The sequence below is a fragment of the Dryas octopetala genome, chromosome 6 (assembly GCF_963921425.1).
Source record: "Dryas octopetala chromosome 6, drDryOcto1.1, whole genome shotgun sequence".
Classification (NCBI taxonomy): Eukaryota; Viridiplantae; Streptophyta; class Magnoliopsida; order Rosales; family Rosaceae; genus Dryas; species Dryas octopetala.
The window spans coordinates 18,523,012-18,546,065 of NC_141371.1; the positions used below are offsets into that span (position 1 = coordinate 18,523,012).

Genomic DNA, 23,054 nt, shown 5'->3' on the forward strand with positions numbered 1-23,054 from the left:
ACAACAAGGTTGAATCACGTTGGATAGAGTGAAAATTAAAGGAAAGGGAGGTCTTGATCTCAGGTCTTACCAGGGTTCGAACTCTTTCTGCTCAGATTCAACATGCAAACAGGTTTTGTAAAAGAAAAATGGTCATTGACAAGAATGGTGCAACCTGATTGTGAAAACCAAAGGCTTGAAGGTATGAGTCTCGGGTTTGGTTGCATTACCTAATTTGAGTGTAGTTCTCACCACTTAGACTTCTTCTAAAAAGATTTCTCGCTGGTTGGACGTTGAGAAAGTAGAGGCATAGCTAACAAAGCTTGGATCTTTTATTTTTTTCTTTTCTGGTGTGAGTCTAAAGCTTTGGGGTTTCAATGGGCTAGGGTCTGGAAGGACCTTTGTTCTTTAATTCCCTGTGGCTTTCTCCTCTGGTTCAGATGTGTTTGGCTGGAGAGAAAACTCCATAACCTGAAACACAAGGAGAGAGGGTGGAAGACGAGGGGTCTGTAGCGTGTGTGGGTGGTGAAGTCTGAACTTAGGCTTTTAATAGCGTGTCATGGGCTTTGTGCTAGTCTTGGTTGGGGTTTTAAAATAATTAAGAATAAAAATAAGCCTCCAGGTAATCCTAACCAACGTGGGCTGGGTTCCAAGGAAAAATCCTTAGACTTAGTTTAAGACCAATACTAGGTAGTTGGGCTTGGTTAAGACTCCAAGTAGTTGGACATTTAATTGTGGGTTTGTAGTTACTCACTAGGGTCCAAAACAAATAATTGGGTGTAAGGAAAATTAAATGGGCTTCCTAAGAAATGGCAAGTCGACCCCACTTGCCACGTGTCACACCCTCAAGTTCGGGTCTAAGAGTTCGGGTGTGAAATTACTACATTGTCCCTCCAAGGTTACTATCGTTAATCCTTGTCTCACTCACAAGGCACAAACGAAAAAAAAAAATAGAAAAAAAAAAAAGTAACAGTAACAAGGATAAGGGTAGTTCCAACTATAAGTAAAAGCACCACGAGTCATGTTTACAACTGAAATAAAAGTGATGGCTTGACCTACAAGTCAACCATGGTCAAGTAATACCGCGAAAAATTTTCTCCAAATTTTTTCGGGTATCACAGACAATTCCTGAGGGTGCCGAATCAAGAACTGTCAAGATAGAACGACGAGAGTTACCACATGTATTAAAAAGAGTTAAACCTGGCGCAATATGTTGCGTGCAGACCAGCGTCAATGATTGGAGATGACCACTTATCCAATACTTGAAAGATCCTCACCGGCCACACCCAAGGAAAACAAGATATCAAGCCAGAAATTATGTTTTAGTGGACGATGACCTATACAGAAGAAGCAAGGAGAAATTGCTAATGAAGTGCTTGGGCAAGCAAAAAGCACAGGCTATTATGATCGAGGTCCATGACGGCGTTTGTGGCGCTCATCAGTCAAGTCACAAAATGAGATGGCTAATCCACAGACAAGGCTATTAGTTGTCGAATATACTGAAGGATTGCATTGATTTTGCCAAAGCATGTGTTCCATGCCATATGTGCGGTCCAATTCAGCATGTCCCGGCTGCGTCTTTAAATCTGGTTATCAAGCCTTGTCCTTTCAGGAGATGAGCAATCGATATGATAGGTCAGATCATACTGAGTTCAAGCGCAAGGCACAAGCTTATCTTGGTCGCTACTGACTATTTTACTAAATAGGTTGAGGTCGAGCCTACAAAGAAGGTCACTCACGTTGAGGTAATTCAATTTATCCGAGAAAGGATCATTCATCGCTTTGGTTTGCCGGAGACTGTAGTGATTGATCGCGGCACAATGTTCATACCAAGACAAGTGCAAAACTTCGCCGCCGAGCAGGGTTTCATTTTGCAACATTCTACACCATACTACGTGCAAGACAACGACCAAGCTGAGTTAAGAAATAAGATCCTTAAGGCCATCATTCAGAAAACAATTAAAGATAAATTTGGGACTTGACATGAAAAGCTATCCAGCGCTTTATGGACTTTTGGGACTTCAAAGTGCACGGCGACAGGAAGCACACCATTCGCATTAACTTACGGCCATAATGATGTTCTTCCTTTGGATATGACAATTAAGTCTCTAATGGTGGTTCAACAGCACAACTTTTCGGCCGAGAATTATAACTAAGCTATGATGCAAGAATTAGAAGATCTAGATAAAGCACGTCTCGCCGCGTTTAACAGGATACAAGTTCAAAAAATAAAGGTAGCAAAAGCATACAATAAAAAGACTTGGCCCAAATCCTTTGCATAAGGAGATGTAGTTTGGAAGACGATCTTACCTATCAGCCAAAAGCGCCGAGTCATGGGTAAATGGACCCCTACTTGGGAAGGGCCATTTCTGGTGGAACAAGTTTTAGAAAAATGTGCTTATCAATTAATGAATGTTAATGGAAAAGTACATGCAGCGCCAATTAATGGTCAGTTTTAAAAGGAATAATGCCCTACTACATGGGAAGACACAATGTAAAAGTTGTAAAATTTCTCTTTCATTTCCAAGTCTGGAGTATTACAAAATCACAGCCAAATAGGTCGTAGAATAGAACATAGAAATTACAAAAAAAAAAAAAAAAACTATAGGTATGGCTGAAAGAATAGCTTTCAAGGCTTCCTAACTCCCTACACCAGCCTGTTTGATAATTGCTCTTTCTTTTAGTTTCAGTTGAAACTCCTCAACAACAAACTTCAAGATCCTGTGCACGGTAGCTTTCTCTTTAAGCTCGTTCAAAATCTGACGAACACCGATCATAGTTTCTTCTTTCTTCTTTTTTAGGGCAGCTAGTTGGGTCTCAACCGCGGCGATCTTCTGATCAATCTCAACCTGGGACTTCTTCAACATAGTATATTTTTTAGTCGTTGGTCGAAGCCCTATCGCTGAGCTTTCAAGCTCTGTAACTGCATTTTCCCCAGCTAAGTTCTTATTGGCTATTTGTCGGGCGATCTAAAAATCAACTTTAGCCATAGCTAATCTACTCTGAATCAAATCCAGGCTCACGGTCTCAAAGAAGTTCGCCTTAAGAAGAACCTTTACCGTCGAAGAGAGCCGTGTCAAATTCTCTTCTTTTCAAATAGATGTGTAATCTAACCTCGCCAAAGTTTAAAGTCTTTCAATAGCCGAGACAATGGTTTGAGTCTTGGGAGGCGATTGAGCTTTGGTCGGCGGAGAAGAGAAAGTCTTAAGAAACTCGACCAAGTCAGCTTTCATGTCGGGCGCGAATTGGGAATCGAAATCAGGAAGTTTTGAGTAAGAACAAAGTTAGTAAAAGGATAGGAAATGATGTTAGACTTAAGTAAGACCTGTTCTAAAGACACTTTTTCTGGGAAAATAATTTTTGGCCGGGCAGTCTCAGGCATAAATGAACTTATGGGCTCCGAGTTAAGAAAACTCCTAAAATAATTAGTTTTCAGAGAACTTGCCAAGGGTGGGCAATTGAGGGATCACATCCAAAATGGTCTGAGTCCTGATGTAAAATGAGGAATGAGTATATGGGCCTAGAATTAATAAATACTGGCTATGCCAAAGAAATTGAAGGAAGAAATACATATGGACGAATCACTAAGGATAACGTACAGTGTCTAGCGGAGGCGGCGATGCAATCACCTCTGGCTCTTGGTGGGTTTCTAGTTGTACAATGGGTTCAACGTTGGCCTATAACATTACCAAGTGAAGAAAAATTGGTTTTAAAGAAATCCTAGGTTTAAGGGAAAAAAGTTCGGAAAAAGAATGACTTACCGCCGAAGGGAGGGAAGTCGATTTAGGCCGCGAAGGTTCGGACTGAGGAGCTAGAAGGATGTCTTGCTTGGACTGCTTTGAAGGGGTAGTAGAGATATTCTTGACCTACTGCATGAAAGAAGAATAAGTTTGAAGACAAGTAAAAAAAAAGGGGCAAGTATTGGAACTTACGGATGAAGAAATAGCGTTTTCAGTGGGTACGGCTAAATTTAGGCCGAGAGGTTCTAAACCCTCAATATATGGAGGAGGAGCCGGCGTTGGGTCAACATCCCGACTAGAAATGTTGACTCTCAATCGTCGAGTTTGACCTGCATTGTAAGTATAAGAGTGAAAATGTATATACACACATATGGTAATAATACAATAAATGGTAAAGGTACCTCCTCCAAGACCCCATGCTGCGGCGAAACATTGCCGAGGTTTTCAGTCATGGCTCCACCCTGAAAAGAGTTATACTCAATTTAGAGATGCATATTTGGGAAACCAGGAAAATCCATACTAGAAAATAATACCTACTTCCACCGAGGTGTCTATGGCCGTATCTGTCTCGGCCGGATTATCTTGACTGGACTCAGAGATACCAATAGTGACTTGATCACCACCATTTTAAGTACAAGACTAAACTTGACATGGTTAGATGCAAAGAAAAGAGAAAAGAATACTCACCTCAGGTTCACACTTGCCTTTAATCACAACTTGTTTTTAACGTAGCCGAGGACGATGAATTGGGGTCTCATCACTGTCACTCTCATATGAAAAGGATAAAGTTGGCCTAAAACTGTTGAAACCAAGGAAGAAAAGAAGGAAGGATTGCTGGAAGTTACTTTATATACTAATAAGCATACTTTTACGTTTTTCGAGGTTTTCGCTTGATTGCTGGGCGGTCACAGTGGGTTTCTTCGGCAAAAGATCTTTTTGCACCGTCATCAGATCTTTGCCTTTCCCAGCTATTACACCAAAAGAAAGAATGTCATTCAAAAAAAATTGAAGACGTACGGGGAAAAGCAGGAGTTTGTTGGTCGAAAGAAGGAATGATCTGGGGTTCGGCACGTTTGGCTAGGCTGTCCTTCGTTGTAGGTTTCGGCGTAGCTTTGCTTTTTGTGGTTTTCACCACACTTTGAGAAAAGGGGATGCCTTTTAATGCCTTGCCCCATACAATCTCGGCTGAGGTCTTGAAGTGACCCCTGTTTATAACTAAGAGCCAATCGATGTAGTTCGGCGTGACATTGTAGCAAGGAACAATAGGTCTCACCCTAAAATTGTCCCGGTTGGAGAAGAATAGACGTCCATCTTCTTATATACTTCAGATTTGTTCACCTTGACTCGAAAGGAGCTAAGACGGTTAAGATATGGCGCCTGAAGAACTGACGTGGCTTGGCAAAAACCCAGCTGCCATGCACAGAGGTTTGCCGGATAGAGCTCAACTCCTCTTTTTTTACCCTAGCCTCTAGTGGATCCCCAGGCGAAATCCTTGATACTGATAAATGAGCACCATAAGTCTTTGAAGACCAACTGATCATCTTCGTCGGTAGGGAGGTTGTCCTTGTCTTCGCCATGCCACGATGTAAGGAAAGATGGGTAGCTTCGACCAAGGCAAGGCTGCTATTTCTTTGATGATCTTTCCGTTAAGGTAAAGAAGAAGTCAAAATAATCTTGGGCCAAGTGGTTTGGAGGAGGAGAAAAGGCACAGTTTGGGGACAAGATGGCCGAAACAGGACAAGCAGTGATTGGGGCGGCTAATTCGAGGAAGTAGACTTGAAGCCAAATCTGGAACATCCACAATGGCTCGCCGCACTTTGGGAACATCCCCGTAGTGGTGAAACTATGTAAGCACTTGTACAAGTGCACCAACACAAATGACCCAAGTACAATCTTATCACCGGACGCTAGAGCTTCGGCTAAAGGGATGAATTCTTTGGTGATCTTGTTGCTTTGCGTGCAAAAGACAAATTTTCAAAGCCAGTAGCAGAGGAATGCAGCATGCTCCTCGTCTGAAACTTTGTTTGTTCTTTGACAAAAGGTCCTCACCCAAGTATCATAGTTGAGTACTTTGTCGTGAGCGTACACAAGGTTCTCTAGGAATTTGACCTGAACAAGCTTCATGGAGAGAACACGGCCATGGGGCCGAAAATCAAAGATTGCTGCTATGTCCAAAATTGTTGGAGTCATTTGGGTGAACCTTCAGTTCAAAGTGTTGGTCGCAGACGACAAAAAGTAAAGCGCCGCAAAAAGAAGGGATCTCTCCATGGCAATATCTTGACGACTTAGTGAATGACATCCTTGATACCAAGTGCTTCCCACTTCTCGGCAAAAACAGTGAACATTCGATTTAACCAAGTTGTATATTTGGCTTGGACAGTTGGCCAGTGAGGTTGTGGGCACGCCGTATTCCACCTAGACCAATTAATTAAACCCCAACAAAAGCAAGAGTCATCTGGAATTCTAGCTAACATGGGCTTCACAGCGTCAGGGAGTTCGGCAGGGTAGTACGGCCCAAAAAAAGCGAGAGTTGTCCCCTTTGCTAGTAAGGTATGAGATGGTTGACTTTTCAAGGTTACGGTTTTTAGTAAGGACCACCTCAAGTTCTTCCTCAAACTTTGTCGAGCGATCGTTGATAGTCTCGGCCAAACTGGCCTGGGTAACCTTGACAGAAGCATTTTCTGCTTCAGTGAGTATGGTTTCGACGAAGGGGGAAGAGGACTGTTCCGATTGCAGTACCATTGCAGTTGAGGAGACAACAATGGTAGTGGTGGCAACATCCACCATAGCTAACATGGTTCCAGTGAAGATGAAGGTCATAGTAGGAGTAGATTCACTGATACCAGCAGTAACGGCGGCGGAGATGGTTGAAGAAGAAGAGGAAGCAGTTGTGGAAGCCATTAGAATAGAGAGAATGAAGAATGAGTGAGTTTTTCTGGAAACCTCGAAGACACAGAGAGAAGTTGTAGAAGAAAGTTGAGAGAATTTGGAGATTTTGAAGATTTTTGAAAGTGTAAGATGTAAAATGGAGGAACGAGTTTTTATATGACTACGAAGATGAAAGGGTGTGTGTGGAGGTTGATGAAATTCAAAAAGCTTTGATTAATTAGAAATATAGATATGATTAGTTGCGAAGATCGAGGTAAATTCGGGGGCTAAAGGTATGTTATGATTAGACTGGCCTAGATTTACGTAATTCACGCCGCCTAAATAACCCACGTGATGTTGGGCAATAAATGCAAGGATCTTGTTGTCTGGGATCTCGTCTGTTGATCTTTCGAAGGGCCACAACAATATGAGAGGATATGCAGTATAAAGGATGTTAAAGAATTGAACTCAGCGAGGTATAAAAGGATCATTTCCTTAACTAACTCGGTGTTTATTGTTGAAGCTCAAGGAAATGGGGGGGGAGGGGGGGGGGGCATTTGTTTACACCCTATTTTGGTCTTGGGCCGAAATCATGACCAAGTCCACGACATTGATAACAAAGCTCAATTGAGCTTATGTCTTCATAAAAGCAAGCCGCGGCCCATTCAAAGCTAAAGGCTAAGCCTACAACGAGTTTTGGAAGCAGAGTCCTGAGCTGTCAAGTCTCAAAATTAAAGAATCATTGGTGATATAGGAGACTGAAATAGGATAAGGCAGAGATTAATGCCTTGGGCGTAAAGAAAAGGGAAATAATTAAGGAAATATAAGTCTGAAACCAAATAGGAAAATGTTTCTTAACCTTAGGGGCTGGTCACTATATAAGCAAGGCATTCAAGGCAGAAAATATCTCTCTCAACAAACATCTCACAAAAAATCAAGCACAAGCTTCTCAATACTTCAAGTTCCCGAATTCTCACAGATTTCAGTGTTTAGTTTCTTTGCTTATTCAAGACCTAGTTCTTTGTTTTTTGCTCTGCTAAGATCTTTTCATAGTATTGATTTCATTGTTATTATTTTTCCTTCATTGTTTATTTTTCTCTATGAGATTTGTCGTAAGAACTCATATTGTTACTCAATTTAGAGATAATTAGATCATTCATACATTTTTCATTAAAATACACTATTTTGCAATTCATCCTGTTACTCAAGCTACAATTTTGCACACTTACGAGTTTGAGCATAGAGTCGTTGAAACCAGTGATACTTAGAAGTCCTTGAGGATTAAGGCATTAAGAACCTAGGCGGATTTCTTGTTTCTTTCTCGCCAAACAATTGTTTGATTAAGGTTAGGTTATTTACAGCGCAGTATATCAAAACATCTAGTCAAAAACTTTCTGTCAAACAACTTCTTGGTCGAAAGACAGTGGCACGCCCGCAATTTCATTTAAAGGACTATAGTGTTCTTATTAAGAATTTCGGCGATCTCTGCCGTAATTTTTGAGGGTAACAGAAACACATCTTTATTTGCCAAGAAAAACCATATTTGAAGAAAAACACCACCCAAACAAAACTTAGGAGAAAAAAAATCATAACCTAATTCCCATTAAAATGTAATAAAATCTATTGAATAAATCTAAAAGAAAAGGAAAAATAATTAAACAAGAAGAAATTAGTTCTGGTTAGGACCATACAAATAAATAAATAAATAAACGAATATAATATTAAAAAAATACGAAAGAAATCAACGGGCTTATATTGATGGACTTGAACAATTTTGTATCATTCTAGGCCGTCCTAATGATTCAACCATGTCTTTTCATCTCATTCAAAGAGCAAAGTTGCTTCCGACCCAAGAAAAAAATTTGCTCTCTTCATTAATTAGCGAAGACTCAAGGAATTTGCTACCATGTTGTGGTTTTTTAGAAGAACAGAAAAGAAGCAAGAAGAAACATATTGGATAGAGTATGAGAGAGAAAAAGAGAAAAAGTGTGTGAGAGATGAATACTTGGAGAAGAATAAAGAGAATAGCCTGTGGAGAAGATAGCATAGAAGAACCTTAGGGAGAAGAAGATGAAAAGAGCGTGAGTTGTTTTCACGTAATAAACATGCTTTTGTTTTCTTAAGTATTTATAATTAAATGTGTATTATCTAATTTCGGGTGTGTGAGTTGTATTAGTTAGTCAGGTAAGGTAAGGAGAGTATTAAAAACCCAGTCTAATTTACATAATCCAATCAGATAATTAAATAATATAAATTAACACCAAATAACTAACATAAATTATTTACTTCTATCCAAAATCTAATACGATATACTAAATATGTCCTAATGCTTTCTTTGGCCAAAAGATCTCTCTTGAAGTCGTGTATTTATAGACGTAAGGACTGTTGATTTAGACCCTTGATTTGTGCTCGTCCTTCTTTGATTTACAATAATAAATTCCCTTAAATGATATTTTCCGAAGCATATCCAATTTCCTTTTTAACGTATTTCCTAAGATCAAGGATTCAAGGTTGAGGCAATGTAAGATAGTGCAACGTGTTTCAAAAAGCGCCGTTCACGACTTTACATGCCTGGACCATCCACCATCGATCATCGAAACCGGGCCCACTCTAAATCTGAGCCTTAACTAAATCCTTATCCAAAAAGTAACCTGTCGCCCCCCGATTCCACACCCACCACAAATTCACACTATCCTATTGTTTACTAACCATTGATCGACTACCGAATGCCAAAATCAACGGTCAAGGGAGTCCCAGACAATATTCTAGATTTTACAACAGTAAAGAGCAGGAATTCCGAATTCTCTTCTGTCTTTGAAAAACTCCAACTTTCCAGTTTCCATAAATTCAAACCCGCGTGCTTTTTTCTTCAAGTTTGAGCAAAATTTCTTTTCTTTTTCCCTCACTCTCATCCCCAGGTCAAGAAAATCCCATTTTAATTTTCGGGTATTCTGGGCCTTTTTGGTTTTGGGTTTTGGTGGAATCCCAATTGAGAATCGATCAATGGCAGAGGTTTTGAGCAAAACCAGTCTGTTTTCGTCATGGCATCGCAATCCTCAGCACCAAGGCATGTCTGTGTTTCCAAAGAGTTGTAATTATAATAAATCTGGGTCTGTGTCATGCTCTCTGAATCTGGGACCAGAGCCATCATCATTATCCTTATCGTCGAAAAGTGCTTTTCATGGCAAAAGAATTGCGGTTCAAGAACAAAATAGACCCATCATTCCCAGAAGAGGGAATTTCAATTTCCAATCCCAAGTTTCTTCCGTCGTTAATACCCAGGTTGGTTCTCTATCTTTCTTCTGATTTCTCTTTTGGTTTTCTTGATTGATGAATTTTTTTTCCCCAAAATTGCAACAGAGGATTGATCTTAAATTTCATTTGGGTTGACTTTTCTTTCCCAATTTTGTTCTGTGAAATGAATTAGCAGACGGGGTTTCGAATTGGGAAAGCTCATAAATGGTGGGAGAAGGGGGTTCAACCCAATATGAGAGAGATAACATCTGCACAGGACCTCGTGGATTCTCTATCAAACGCCGGCGATAAGCTTGTGGTTGTTGATTTCTTCTCTCCTGGTTGTGGTGGCTGCAAAGCTCTTCATCCCAAGGTACGCATTTGCATTCATTTTTTCTTCTCTCCATTTGATCCTATAAAATTAACTAAAAGAAAAGTCTTCAAGTTTCATTTCCAACCCAATTCACACGACCATTTGATCCCAAAGTTGCTTCATTTTTGGCAGTTATGTCAATTGGCCGAGATGAACCCAGATGTTCAATTCCTTCAGATAAACTATGAGGAACACAAATCCATGTGTTATAGCCTTAACGTCCATGTCCTACCCTTCTTCCGCTTCTACAGAGGCGCTCATGGTCGTCTATGCAGCTTTAGCTGTACAAATGCCACGGTTAGTATCTATGCCATTCTATCTACTAATTTTGTAAATCGTTTTGCTTATTGATGAATATACATCTATATATATGCGTGTGTGTGTGTGGGTGTTTTCATAGACTGGGTTGTTTATTTATATTTGTTTCCTTTTATCAGACATCAAGAATATTAAGACTGCAATATCTTGCTTTCTGATGAATTCATTCTTTAAATCTAGTGGGGATTTGGAGGTCTTTCCATAAAGCTAAATCTGGATTTAAATGACATCTTCCTCACTTCCTGAACAAGTACTTGTGTTTTCTGTGGGATTTTTACAGATTAAATATGCCCTATGTTTTTAGTGTTTGCATTATACAAATTAACCCTTATAATTATGCATGAAATTTATAAGATCCCATTTCCTTTGGGCTACTGATAGTGCTTGTTTCTCTGATGCCATTTGCAAATAGTGCATCTGTTGTTTTAGTTTTCTGTTTCCCTGATGGTTGTTTTCTACACAATGCCTTTGACGTCACAGATCAAGAAATTTAAAGATGCATTGGCCAAGCACAAGCCAGATCGGTGCAGCCTTGAGCCAACCAAAGGGCTGGAGGAGAAAGAGCTGCTAGCTCTTTCTGCTAATAAAGATATTGCATTTACCTATACACCCAAACCAGTTGAACCTGTCCCTGCACCAGCAGAGCAAGTGATTGCAGCAGAGGTGGCACAACCATCTCGTTCAAACTCAGAACCTCTTCCTCTCCCTTCGGGAACCTTAAAGACTCAAGGCTCCGAGGAGAGAACCATGCTCACGGCTGGGAGATGATGGGGTCAGTTTTCACCATATCCCTATCCCCTTGTAATGTACAGTTGTGTTTTTTTCTTCATGTTAAAGGTACATGATAGAAAGCAGCATATTAGTCAAGGTTAAGTGTGTCTTCATGGAGATGGAGTTGCAGCGCAGGGCTTTGGAGTTATTTTTGGATCCTAGCCTGCAAATGTCTAGTAAATTTGGGGGAGCAACCAATTGTGTGATTTGTTGGTTTGCTCCTTTTCTGCATTGTATGTAAAAAAGCTTATTATTCCATTTAGTGATGGAAGATTTTATTTTTCTCCTCAGTGCGCTTTTGATATAGTGTGTGCCTGTGTGGTATGTATGATGTATATATATGGTATTTGAGGTTTGAATGCAATGCTGATTTCGTCATTTTACAGTACTTTACACAGTACTTTACTTTGAGAGAAACTTCTATTTAACAGGAATTTAGCTGATTTGGTACACTAATCTAATAACATTATGAAACTTATGCTTTTATACTTAAATCACATAAAAAATTTTCTAATTTCATGACAGAAATTATCTCTTAAAATGTCAAGTCAGGTTTTTCTCACTTCATAAACATCTGGAAGCAGTTTCATAAATATCTGGATGCAGTTTAAAATGTTGGTTGATGAATGTTGCCCATTGTTTTCCTTAAAGCATTTTGGATAAGGGGCCGTTATGGTCCCATTTGTAACATTGGACACATGATGGTCGACATTTGGATGCATGAAATTTAAGTTTGAACTTGGAAGGATAAACCTTTTGAGGAAGAATAAATAAATTGAAGAAATATGGATGGGGTTGGTTGGGTTACGCGTGTATGTATTTGTGGAGGCATCACCGTGGCCTTTGCTTTAACTTTATACACAAATATCAAAAACGGAATAACGCCAAAATGGAAGGGAGAAGAGGTCCTTTTTCTGAGGGCTTCACATGTGTCCAGAGCATTTCCATCATAGAGACCTAGGCATTGGGTATTGTATCGTAGTATTGTAACACGTTAGCTTGAAAGCGACCTCTTTGTTTATAATTCTATGACATTTTGCTAGGCATTAGGTGAAGTGAACCACAATTTATGGTGCCACTTCCACATGAAGCTGTTTTGCGTTATTTGCCAGACAAAAAGTTCAAGATATTCCTAAATCACCAATTTATGGTATCCACATAAAATGTATATCTACTGTTTTATAATGTCAACCATGATGATAATGTATAGTATACCTTTGGCCAAAAGAAAAAAAAAAAAAAAAAAGGAATATTGATCCTATTGCCTTGAATATTTCTTTTATTTATGAATGGAATATTATTGGATGGCTGTTATTTAAACACCAACTACCTTCTTACTACACACACTTTACTCACTATACACCTTTTTAATGTTTTTTAATTTTTATAAATTTTGTTGACACACCCCAACATACCCAAATAGTACCCTGACCTACACAAGAAAAAAAAAAAAAAAACTATGAGCAACTCCAAGGCCCGACCTACCCCAGCATAAGAAAAAAAAAAAAAAACTTTTTAATTTTTATTGATTGGTGTCTTTCTTTGTTTATGGAAAATCTCAAACCCATTTCTGAGACCCTGTTTGGACCCCTCCAAAAAATGGATTTATATATATATATGGAGGAAATTATAGATTTAGTTTACTTATTTTATACCTAGTTCAATTTTGGTCTACGATCTTTTTTAAATTCTTTGGTCCACTAATTATTTCACTTGTTCAATAAAGGTCTAGATTTATTTTCTCAAATCTAGTCTCCCTTTTACCCTATTAAATTTCACCCAAATTCTGCAAACATATACTTTTTTAAAAGCTATGCATCTCCATTTTACAACCATATAAAGATCATTCAAATTGGAGTTCTAAAACTCAAGATAATTGACCCCAAAGTAGGATACCCGAAACTGCCAATTTTTCAAACTTCACCCAATCTCAATTTTTTAGATTCTAATGTTCTAAATTGATTCCTATGACTAAGAAATAATGAAATATAACTTATACTTCAATTATAATTAAAGAAAACACAACCCAAAGGATTTAAAATAAAAAATTTGGATTTTTATTGAACAAATAAAACAATTAGTGGACCAAAACAGAACTTAAAAAAGACTATGAACCAAAATTGAACTAGGTATAAAATAAGTTGACCAAATCTGTAATTTCCTCTATATATATATATATAAGTGAGAACTTTGCTCAGTAGTATTAGTCTTAGAGAAATGGTCAACATGTGCTTCAAGAAGAGACTGAAACAAAATAATGATATGGGTATGCATGCATTGAAGTTTTTGTCTTTTGGTTCACTGCCGAGAGTTGCATGGCTGAAGTGATTAAAAGCTTTGGACCAAGCATGGTCAATTGATTGCTCAATAAACAATTCCTCTCGGCTGACATGCACAAATCTTTCAGTTGAGTAGTGTTTGCTTTATCTCAAAAAGTGACTAAGCAATGTCAAGCTTATCTACAGCTCAACCATTCTTATCTCTTTTGGACAGTGATGAGTGTGCATTTTGCATCACTTTATGATACTAATTCCTTAACCTAGAGTGTTAGAATTCGATATTTTGTGTTTCTTGTCTTGTTTTTGTGTTTTCAGGTCAAATGAAGCAGAAATGAGAAAAAGAAGCAAATGGAGCCATTTTGGGACATTTCCTGGTCAAACCAGGAAAACGAGTGAAATCCTGGTCAAACCAGGAAAAGTGCAGAAATCCTAGTCGAATGAGGATTCCTAGTCACACTAGGAAACATCAAGTTCAGAACCATCATTGCAGAGCCAGAAATGTGAAATCCTGATTCGAACAGGAAATCCTGGTTGAACTAGGAAACCCAACCCAACTAGGGAAAGGAGTCCTAATGACACTAGGAGACCCCAGGGGCAATATGGTCATTACGAGAAGTCGAAATGGATAAGGAATCTCTCATTTTCAAGGAATCCTAGTTGCACCAAGAAATGTTAGTCAAAGTCAACTCTACAAAGTCAAGGTTCCAGAAGCTTCTAGAAGGTGGTGGACATCCATGGAAATGAATGGAGGGAAGAAATGAATTTGAATTCAAATGGAAATGAGGGGCAAAATGGGAAGTCAAAAGTCAAGGGCCCATGGGCCTAAGGGATGCCGAACCAAGATGGGCCATGCATGCACATGCATGGGCCCAAACCCTAGCAGCCCAAAGTCCATGCGTAAGGAGCAAGATGGCAGGCCATGCATGGCCATGCAAACCCTAGCAGCCAAGGAGTCCCATGCGCAAGCCCAAGATGCAAGCCCAAGGTGGAAGCCCATGGAGTGAAACCCTAGCCCATCTTGTGCAAGCCACTTCAGCCCAACACATGCGAGCCCAATGTACATCAAGGTCCAAGACTAGCAGCCCATGCGCAAGGGAGGGAGGCCTAGCTGACTTGCATGCGCCACTTAAGCCCAAAGGACCAAGCCCTTGCCGCAAGCCCACAAGCTCTAACCCTAGCTGATGCCGCAAGCTACAAGGAGAAGAAACCCTAGCAGCCGCATGTTTTCTCTTCCTTGCCTCTCAAGGATTGCACCTCTATATATATCCCCTTAATTCAGAACCCTAGGGACCTCACTTTTTGGCACCTACACATTCCAGCCGAATTCTCTCTTCTCCTAGTTTTATTTTTCTGTTCTAGGTTTTTATTTTCAGTTTTTAGTTTTGTTCTTGTGAGGGCTAGCCGAAAGTTGAGAGAGAGATAGGAGTGGCGTGGCTGGAAGGAAGAGCATCCCTAAGCCGCAAGCCCTAGCTCACCATAGCCGTGAGCCAATTGCTTGTGCAAGGTGCCTTCTCTTCCTTGTCTTGCCGCAGCCCCTCCCACCTGTTTTCCTTGATTTTTCTCCTAGTTTTCTATTTTCTTGTTGGATTATGTTACTGAATTTATTTAATTTATGATTCTGATTTTCTTTTGTGCCTGGTTCTGATTTCTTTTAGTTTATGCAATTTAATTTAGTTGTTTAGTTTATGCCTTTAGTTTTGTGTACTTTGCGTTTCTGATTTCTTTAGTAAGCATGAATTGGGACTTTGTTTATTGTTGCTGTTTTTTTATTTATTTAAATTAAATATGTAGGTTAGTTATTCTATCTTACATGTTAGTCGTAGGTCGATTAATGGATTTGCATGCATTACTATTCGTTTGTGTTACTATATATTTTTATTAATGTACAAGCATTTAGTAGTTATATTAATCTGGGTTTTCTTTCTTGTTACTTTTAGATTAATTTTTATTATTTTTTGTTTTTGGCATCTGATTTTCTGGGTGTTGTTAAATTAATCTTTAATTTAGTCTCATAATTTTAAGAAATTACTAATTAGTTGGTGAAGAGGTTTTTTAAATTAATGTTGACCAAATATGGCCATAAGCCCGTAAGTTCATAATCTATGTGCTGGCCAAACTACTAAAGATCAACACCCACCAACATCACCTCTAGTAGATTAACACGTATCCACCAACTTTTGGCATCTGAAGAGTACTAAGTCTAAGTCTAAGTGTCTAACTTTATCTTCTTTTTTTTTTTTTCTTTTCTTTTTTTCCTTCCTTTCTTTTCTTTTTCTTTCCTTCACTTTCTTTCCTTTCCCGTGACTTTTCTTCCCTCTTTTCTACGTCTGCTGGGACACTCTTCTCTCTCTACTAGTCCCAGCCCATCTCTCTTCTTCCCTCTCATTTCTCTCTCCCAGCCCAGTCGCGCGCATCTCTTTCTTTTTCCTCCTTCATCCTTCTCTTCTTCTTCCTCTCCTTCCCGATCTCTTCTCCCTCCCTCCCCGTTGGCTGAGTTTTATTTTGGTTGTTTTTGGACTGTTTTTTACAGGTTTGCTGGGTTTATTTTGGCTGGGTTTGAACGATTTTTTAGAGTGTTGCTGGGTTTGGACTTTGGACAGAGAAGGAGAAGATCGACGGATAGAGAAGTGATGAGCGAAATTTCGACAAATTTCGGCAAATTTCGGCGAAATTTCTGAAATTTTGAAAATTTCGGCGAAATCTTCACGAAATTTGGACGAATACTTGTTAAAATTTCCTTACCTCTAAAAAACGAAATTTTATTCCTTGTATATAAGTGAGAACTTTGCTCAGTAGTATTAGTCTAAGAGAAATGGTCAACATGTGCTTCAAGAAGAGACTGAAACAAAATAATGATATGGGTATGCATGCATTGAAGTTTTTTGGCATAAATTTAATTTAGACACATAACTATATAAGCTATTTCAACGGGGTCCATGAACTTTAAAATATTTCAAATATACACCCGATCTATTATCTAAATTGAAAAATGAGTTTTTGTCCATTGATTCGTTGAGAGATCAGTTAAATGACAGCTTGGCTTTTGCTGACCGGGATTACTTGGCGACGTGGCGCTATTTCAGCAAACATTTTCCGCCAAATGAGCGACACGGGCCCACAATTTAATAATAATAAAGAGAGAGAGAGTTTGTGGGCCCGTGTCAGGAGTTAGGTGGACCCGTGTCGCTCATTTCCCGCCAAATGAGCGACACAGGTCCACCTAACCCCTAACACGGGTCCACAAACTCATCATCTCTTTATCGCTCGTTGAACACAAGTGAGGGATTTATATTCGAATTTGGGGGAAAACGTGATGTTTTTTGGAGACTAAATGGTCAGGAGAGTGTTCGACGAGCGGGAAAGAGGTGATGGGTGTGTGAGCCCGTGTCAAGTGGACATGTGTTGCTCATTTGGCGAGAAATGTATGCTGAGTTGGTGCCACGTCGCCAATTAATCTCTGTTAGCAAAAGTCAAGCTGACATTTAATTGATCTTTCAATAAATTGATGGACGAAATTTCATTTTGCAATTTACATAATAAATCAGGTGTATATTTGAAATATTTGAAAGTTCGTGGACCCCGTTGAAATAGCATATATAGTTATGTGTTTAAATTGAATTTATGCCAAGTTTTTTCCTTTTGGTTCACTGCCGAGAGTTGCATGGCTGAAGTGATTAAAAGCTTTCGACCAAGCATGGTCAATTGATTGCTCAATAAACAGTTCCTCTCGGTTGACATGCACAAATCTTTCAGTTAAGCAGTGTTTGCTTTATCTCAAAAAGTGACTAAGCAATGCCAAGCTTATCTACAGCTCAGCCATTCTTATCTTTTTTGGACAGCTGCCCCACTACTCAAAAAGCTGTCAACAGCTGTATAGAGCAATTCATTTCAAGCCACACACATGGCTACCAAAACTTGGGGATAAAGAAAAGGCTTATTATGACAAAACCGTCTCTGGATTCCACCCTGAAACCCGAAGTGGTCTTGTGGGATCCAAAATCAAGGAAAATCCTACCGAAGATTCGGTAGAACCTCCCCTGAAAATGGACTAACCCAAAATTTATAAAACCTGTAAAAATACTTCTAAAAACATCAGCCGCCTCTACCACAACAAAAAAGGGTTTCAGACCCAACAAATACAAAATAAATCTTAAAATTTAAGTATGGTTATCAAAGCCACTACTTATGTTACAAAGAATTTTACATTAAGATGAAAAGGAATTTTTCAAAATGAAAGTGACGCCTACAAGATCCGAGTAAAGAAAATGGACGTTAATGTCTCGACGTAAAAGGCTCGACCTCCACCAATGCTGCTACCTGGGGAGGGGGGAATTTAGACAAAAACAGGAAAATGGTGAGATAACTTAGTGAGTAGACAATTTTATGGAAACGAAAACAAAAGTTAATTATCTTTTCAGAAATCCTTTAGAAACCACGTTTAACTCTAAGACCTCATGTCATTCTTTGAAATCCTCCAGTTTTAAAAACTATTTCCAAACTTTAAAATAGTTGTAAAAACTAATGGAACTCAAGGAAAAGATAAATTAAAACACACTTCTTAACAGTCAACCATCTAAAATAAAAGAGTCATAAAAATAATAAAATTGAAAATCTTTAAAAACTTGAAAGGTCTTTCTCACTTAAATTCATATTTTTGTAACTTTTGGAAATAACGATTAAATTCCACCATGCTTATACCCTGAAAACCTAGCCATACACCTGTGCAGAATTCTTGCATCGCACAGGCAGACAATATCCTGGCCATACACACGTGCAGAGTAAAATCCATACATGTGCAGGCAATCCTGGTCATACGTGCACGCAGAGTGGCCCCCAAAGGGCTAAGCATCCCGACACATGGCCCAAACCCTATGTGTGTGCCGTGATGGATCCCAAAGACCTATCCAATTTGATAATCTGGAACTGCAACGGGTGGTTTGAAAACTATTTTTCATAACCAAATCATAGATCCTTTTTCCTCATCGAAAGAAAGTAATATTGAAACCTTCCCTCAAACTTTAAATTAATACGCCAAAGTATATTATTTCAAATAAATTTAATATACATAAAACAAAATTCAATCTTTTCAACAATACCCAAAATATTAAATAAACCAAATGAATGAAGTAAGAAACTAGATTCCTTCCCAAATTCCAATAACTCAGAAAAATCAACATGTAAATCTAGGTTTCAAAACTTATTTATGAAATTATTTGAAATCTGAATCTAACACCATCTATCAAATTTCAAATCAAATTCAAGATAATAACATAGTTCCATCAATATAATTTTATAAATTCATTTGAAAATCAAAGTTTACTCACAAACTCTGTTAGCTCAAAAGCAACTTAATATAATCAAGAAATAAATCAAAAAAGAATATATTTATGAATTAAACGAGAGCGTTCATAAAATGAAGGTCCACTCACTAAGATAGCCCTAGCTTTGATTCTCTGCTGGATAGTCTCGAGCCACGGTCGTCTCGCCTATAACATAAACAATAAAATAATAAATTAGTCTCAACTCCAAGATGTTAAATTTCTGTGTGTGTGTGTGTTATACCTAACGTGCCACCCGACTTTCGTTCCTACACGATGGTTTACGATCTACACAAGTTGACCAACAACACCTCCACAACCGCCCCCGAAGCTTCCCGGCTCAACCTAACCACATTCAATATAACTAATACGATAACCCACTCAACAAATTGTCATAAATACTCTAAAATTATGGAGTATCAAGGGGATTCGAAATCACAAAGGTTGCCGCCCAAGGTGGCTGTTTCAAGCACAAAATTAACCAAATATACAAAAATTTCTCAAATCTTCGCATACATTCAAAACTAACATCAAATTTTGGGTTTCCTAAAAATGAAATTGTCCGAAACCACACCAAAATTACCCCAAGACTCAGCTGAACCTCAGTAGACCTGAAATCGGTTCCAGCCTTACAAACCCAACCTCCTAAAACTTAAATTCCTCCAATTTTAGTCTAAATTTCGGGTTCTAAACGACAATTGGGTATCTTAGGGATGTAATTCATCTAAGAAAACAACAAGAATAGCCTTCAATCCAAAATTTACAGAGGAACCCGAAATGGCCCTTCAATCCTTCAACACCCAAGTTTCTAAAAGCTCAAAGTTAATCAAGATAGGTATAGGAGAAATAAAGCCCATAGGGAGTGGAGGAAAACCCACCTGAAAACAAGTCGAACAGGGGCCGGAGGTGGCCGAAATCAATAGAGAGAGAGCGGCGGCTGGGTGGTTTTTCTGGCGAATTTTCGGCTTGCAGGGGGGCAGCTCGGCTAGGAGAGTGGCAGGGAGTGACGGTTGGCCTGAGGGGGAGGTCGTCGGTGGTCGGGGTCGGTGGAAGGTGACCGGTGATGGTGGCCGTGGTGGGTGGTGAGCACAGAGGGAGGTGTGTGAGGGAGAGAGAGAGAGTGACCGGAAGGGATGAGAGAGAGAAAATTTTGAGAGAGAAAGAGAGAGAGTTTAATTGAGTATTTTAAATCATAAGTTGAGTTTTAAAATTACTAACATACCCTTTCTAGAATAATCTACTTAATTCCTTCCCCAAAACTCCGATTTAAAAGCCGTTTTCGCCCATGTGTTTGGGGATTCAAGTTCTATTTAAGCGTCTTAAAAATATTGGCCAAAATTTCATTTTTAAATCACCCCTCAAAATGCTATAACTCCTCTCCAAAAACTTAAATAAATCCGACAATTAAACTTTGAAAAATTGGCGTTCAAATTAAACTTGGGGTCGGGTCGTTATATATTATAAAAAGGAAAGTTGTAGAAATTGAAGGAACCTCCTCTCAACACACACACACAACCCCAAAAACTCACTACAATGTGATTTTCAATTCAATTCTCAGTAGCTTTTTCAAAGCTTTCAAATTTTCCTACATATTATTAGTAATGTGATTGTGCCATCGAAGCTGATATTGGAGTACATCGGCTCATAAAAGTTGTAAGGAAATTGCCCTTGGTTGTTCATTTATGTCCCACTGGGCGTGCCAATCTGTTTTAGCACATAAGTAATGTCTCATTATTAGTAATTTTTCTTTTCTATCGCACAATCGTCTTTTAGAAGTTAGAGTTTTATTTAGCGCTCCGAATTTATTTTTTGTTAATTTTCAGTTACATTTTCTATTCGGCTACTCCAAGCTGAATAGTGGCACGCCCGCACCCAAAGGGCGGAAGCCTCGCCTCTTACTCCCGGCGAGGTGTTTTGGCACCAATCGTGGCCCTCCACGTAGCTGTTGCATTTTTGTGCTAAAACAAACCCATAATATGAATTTATGAAAGATAGATAAAAAAGACAAAGCTGCCTCGCGGGAGAGAGAGACCTGACGCATAGCCGGTGCACAAGATCCAATCTTTTTTCAGTTCTTAGAGAAGTTAATTCAAAAACTCCAAAACTAAACAAGCTAAAATAGCTTGCCTCACTTCCTACAATAGCTTGTCTCAACCAAAACTCGCCTTTTCTATCAATCAATGCACACAAATATGCTTGCTTGGACAACCAAAAGAATATGCTTGCCCCTACTTAACTAGAGCCTTATAGGTCCAACACTCCTTTATAGGTTCAACATCATTCACTGGTAAGGCCGCACACACAGCATTCTCAACGACGGCTATCCTGAGCTAGCCATCCATAGTTGTCAACCTCCCTTACCCATAACCCTCACCTGTGACTCTCACTGCATTTCACATTCATAAGGCCATGTAGTTCATCAAGCCTATAAGGCTAATGCCAACATTAAAAAGGGTATCCCCATGCTTTTTTGGTAATCCGGTCACATTTTGTTGTATTTCTAATAAATTTGACATACTTTGCATTGAAATGACATTTACGATCGTTCATAAGACTTTATATGGTTCATCAGGCTTAAAACGCAAATTAATAGCACTATGAGAAAGTGTTTCGCCATGTTTTTTTTGTCAACAGGCACGTTTTGGTTGTCATTTAAAAAAGTTGCACCAAGTCTCCATTGAAGTGATGTTTTTGTGCGTTCGTAAGACTTTATGTGGTTCATAAGGTTTAGAACGCTAATGCCAACATGAGAAAATGTTCCCCTATGCCTATTTGGTGATCTGATCACGTTTCGTTGTCTTTCTAATCAATTTAACTTACTTTGCATTGAAATGACATTTTTGAGCATTGAAATGCTTATTTGGTGATCTGGTCACGATTCATTTTATTTCTAATAAATTTGACTTACTTTGCATAAAAATGACGTTTTCGCGCGTTCATAAGACTTCATGTGTTTCATAAGGCCTAGTTTATAATGCCAACATAAGAAAGCGTTTCCTTATGTATTTTTTCCAACCGGGCATGTTTTGGTCGTCTTTTAAAGAAATTTGACTAAGTCTGCATCATCATGATGTTTTCGTTCATTTATAGGACTTTATGTGGTTTGTAAGGCCTAGAACGCTACTGCTAACATAAGAAAGTGTTTTCCCATGTCCTTTTTGCTAGCAAAGAACGTTTTGGTTGTCTTCCAAGAAAATTGGATTGTGTCTGCATTGAAATGACATTTTCATGCGTTCATAAGACCATTTAGCTCATCAGGCCTAGAACCCTAATGCCAATATGAGAAAGGGTTTCTCCATTCCTTTTTCTCATATGGTCACATTTCATTGTCTTTTTAATCATTTTGAATTACTTTGCATAAAAAAGACATTGTTTTAGCATTCATAAGACTTCATGTGGTTCTTAAGTCCTAGAACGCTAATGCAAACATGAGAAAAGGTTTTCCCATGCCATTTTAGTAATCCAGTCACGTTTCATTGTCTTTCTAATCAATTTGACTTATGATGTAACCATTATTCCTTAAATTTATATGCCTTTATTCTTGGTTTCTTGCTATGTTGTTGATCATTTTAGTTCATTTTAAATTAGTTTAGTGTTTTTGTAACTTAAATGAGCAAAGAAAGACATTCCGAGCTTATATGGAGGCTTTCCTAGTCAAACTACGAAAAATCAAGTTTTCCTAATCCAATAAGGAAATGTCGAGGTTCTCCTAAATAACCAGAAAACGAAGTTTTGAGAAGTTTCATAACATGAAAAGGACGATTATATGTATTCCTAGTTCAACTAGGAAAAGTTAGGGTTTCCTACTCAAACTAGGAGGATGGGTGCATGGTGAAAGTCAACTCAAAAAGTCAAAGTCATAAGTCAAAGTGTGACATCATCATATGATGTCATCATTCCACCTCACCTTGCCATGTCATCACTTATGCCCTAGTCACTCCTAAAGTCTGAAGGATTTAATTTCAAGAAGGTTGAAAAAGGTCAAAGTCAATGGTCAACCGTACCACATCATCACATGACATGGACCACACATGCAGCCCATGCACTATGAGCCATGCGCATAACCCTAGCCCAAAGGACCAAGGCCATGCGCCTATTGCAAGCCCAATTGGAGAAAGCCCAAGTTGTGCCATTCCAAGGTCCAAGAGCCCAAGCCTATGCCGCACTCACTCAG

The 23,054-nt window shown here is 38.8% G+C and overlaps 1 protein-coding gene and 1 long non-coding RNA gene across 3 annotated transcripts in view; both read left to right on the forward strand.

Annotated features, from left to right (window-relative positions):
• The window catches only part of LOC147283019 (uncharacterized), a 65,278-nt gene that overhangs the window by 14,396 nt on the left and 27,828 nt on the right, over positions 1-23,054 (forward strand). The window lies entirely within an intron of this gene.
• Positions 9,322-11,671, forward strand: LOC147283020 (thioredoxin-like 1-1, chloroplastic). 2 transcript variants are annotated; one of them, XM_086248818.1, is made up of 4 exons: positions 9,322-9,869; positions 10,015-10,194; positions 10,327-10,491; positions 10,993-11,671. In XM_086248818.1, the coding sequence occupies exons 1-4, from the start codon at positions 9,591-9,593 to the stop codon at positions 11,278-11,280; spliced, it is 912 nt and encodes a 303-aa protein (XP_086104944.1). In that variant the 5' UTR covers positions 9,322-9,590; the 3' UTR covers positions 11,281-11,671. The 2 variants fall into 2 exon arrangements, with proteins under 2 accessions (XP_086104944.1, XP_086104945.1); XM_086248819.1 differs by having other exon boundaries at positions 9,327-9,869; positions 10,018-10,194.

Excerpts from the sequence above, each read along its gene's own strand:
- LOC147283020 (XM_086248818.1), top strand. The coding sequence starts at position 9,591 with ATGGCAGAGGTTTTGAGCAAAACCAGTCTGTTTTCGTCATGGCATCGC. Across the intron at positions 9,870-10,014 it reads CTTCCGTCGTTAATACCCAG|CAGACGGGGTTTCGAATTGG; the intron begins GTTGGTTCTCTA and ends GAAATGAATTAG. Across the intron at positions 10,195-10,326 it reads GCAAAGCTCTTCATCCCAAG|TTATGTCAATTGGCCGAGAT; the intron begins GTACGCATTTGC and ends CATTTTTGGCAG.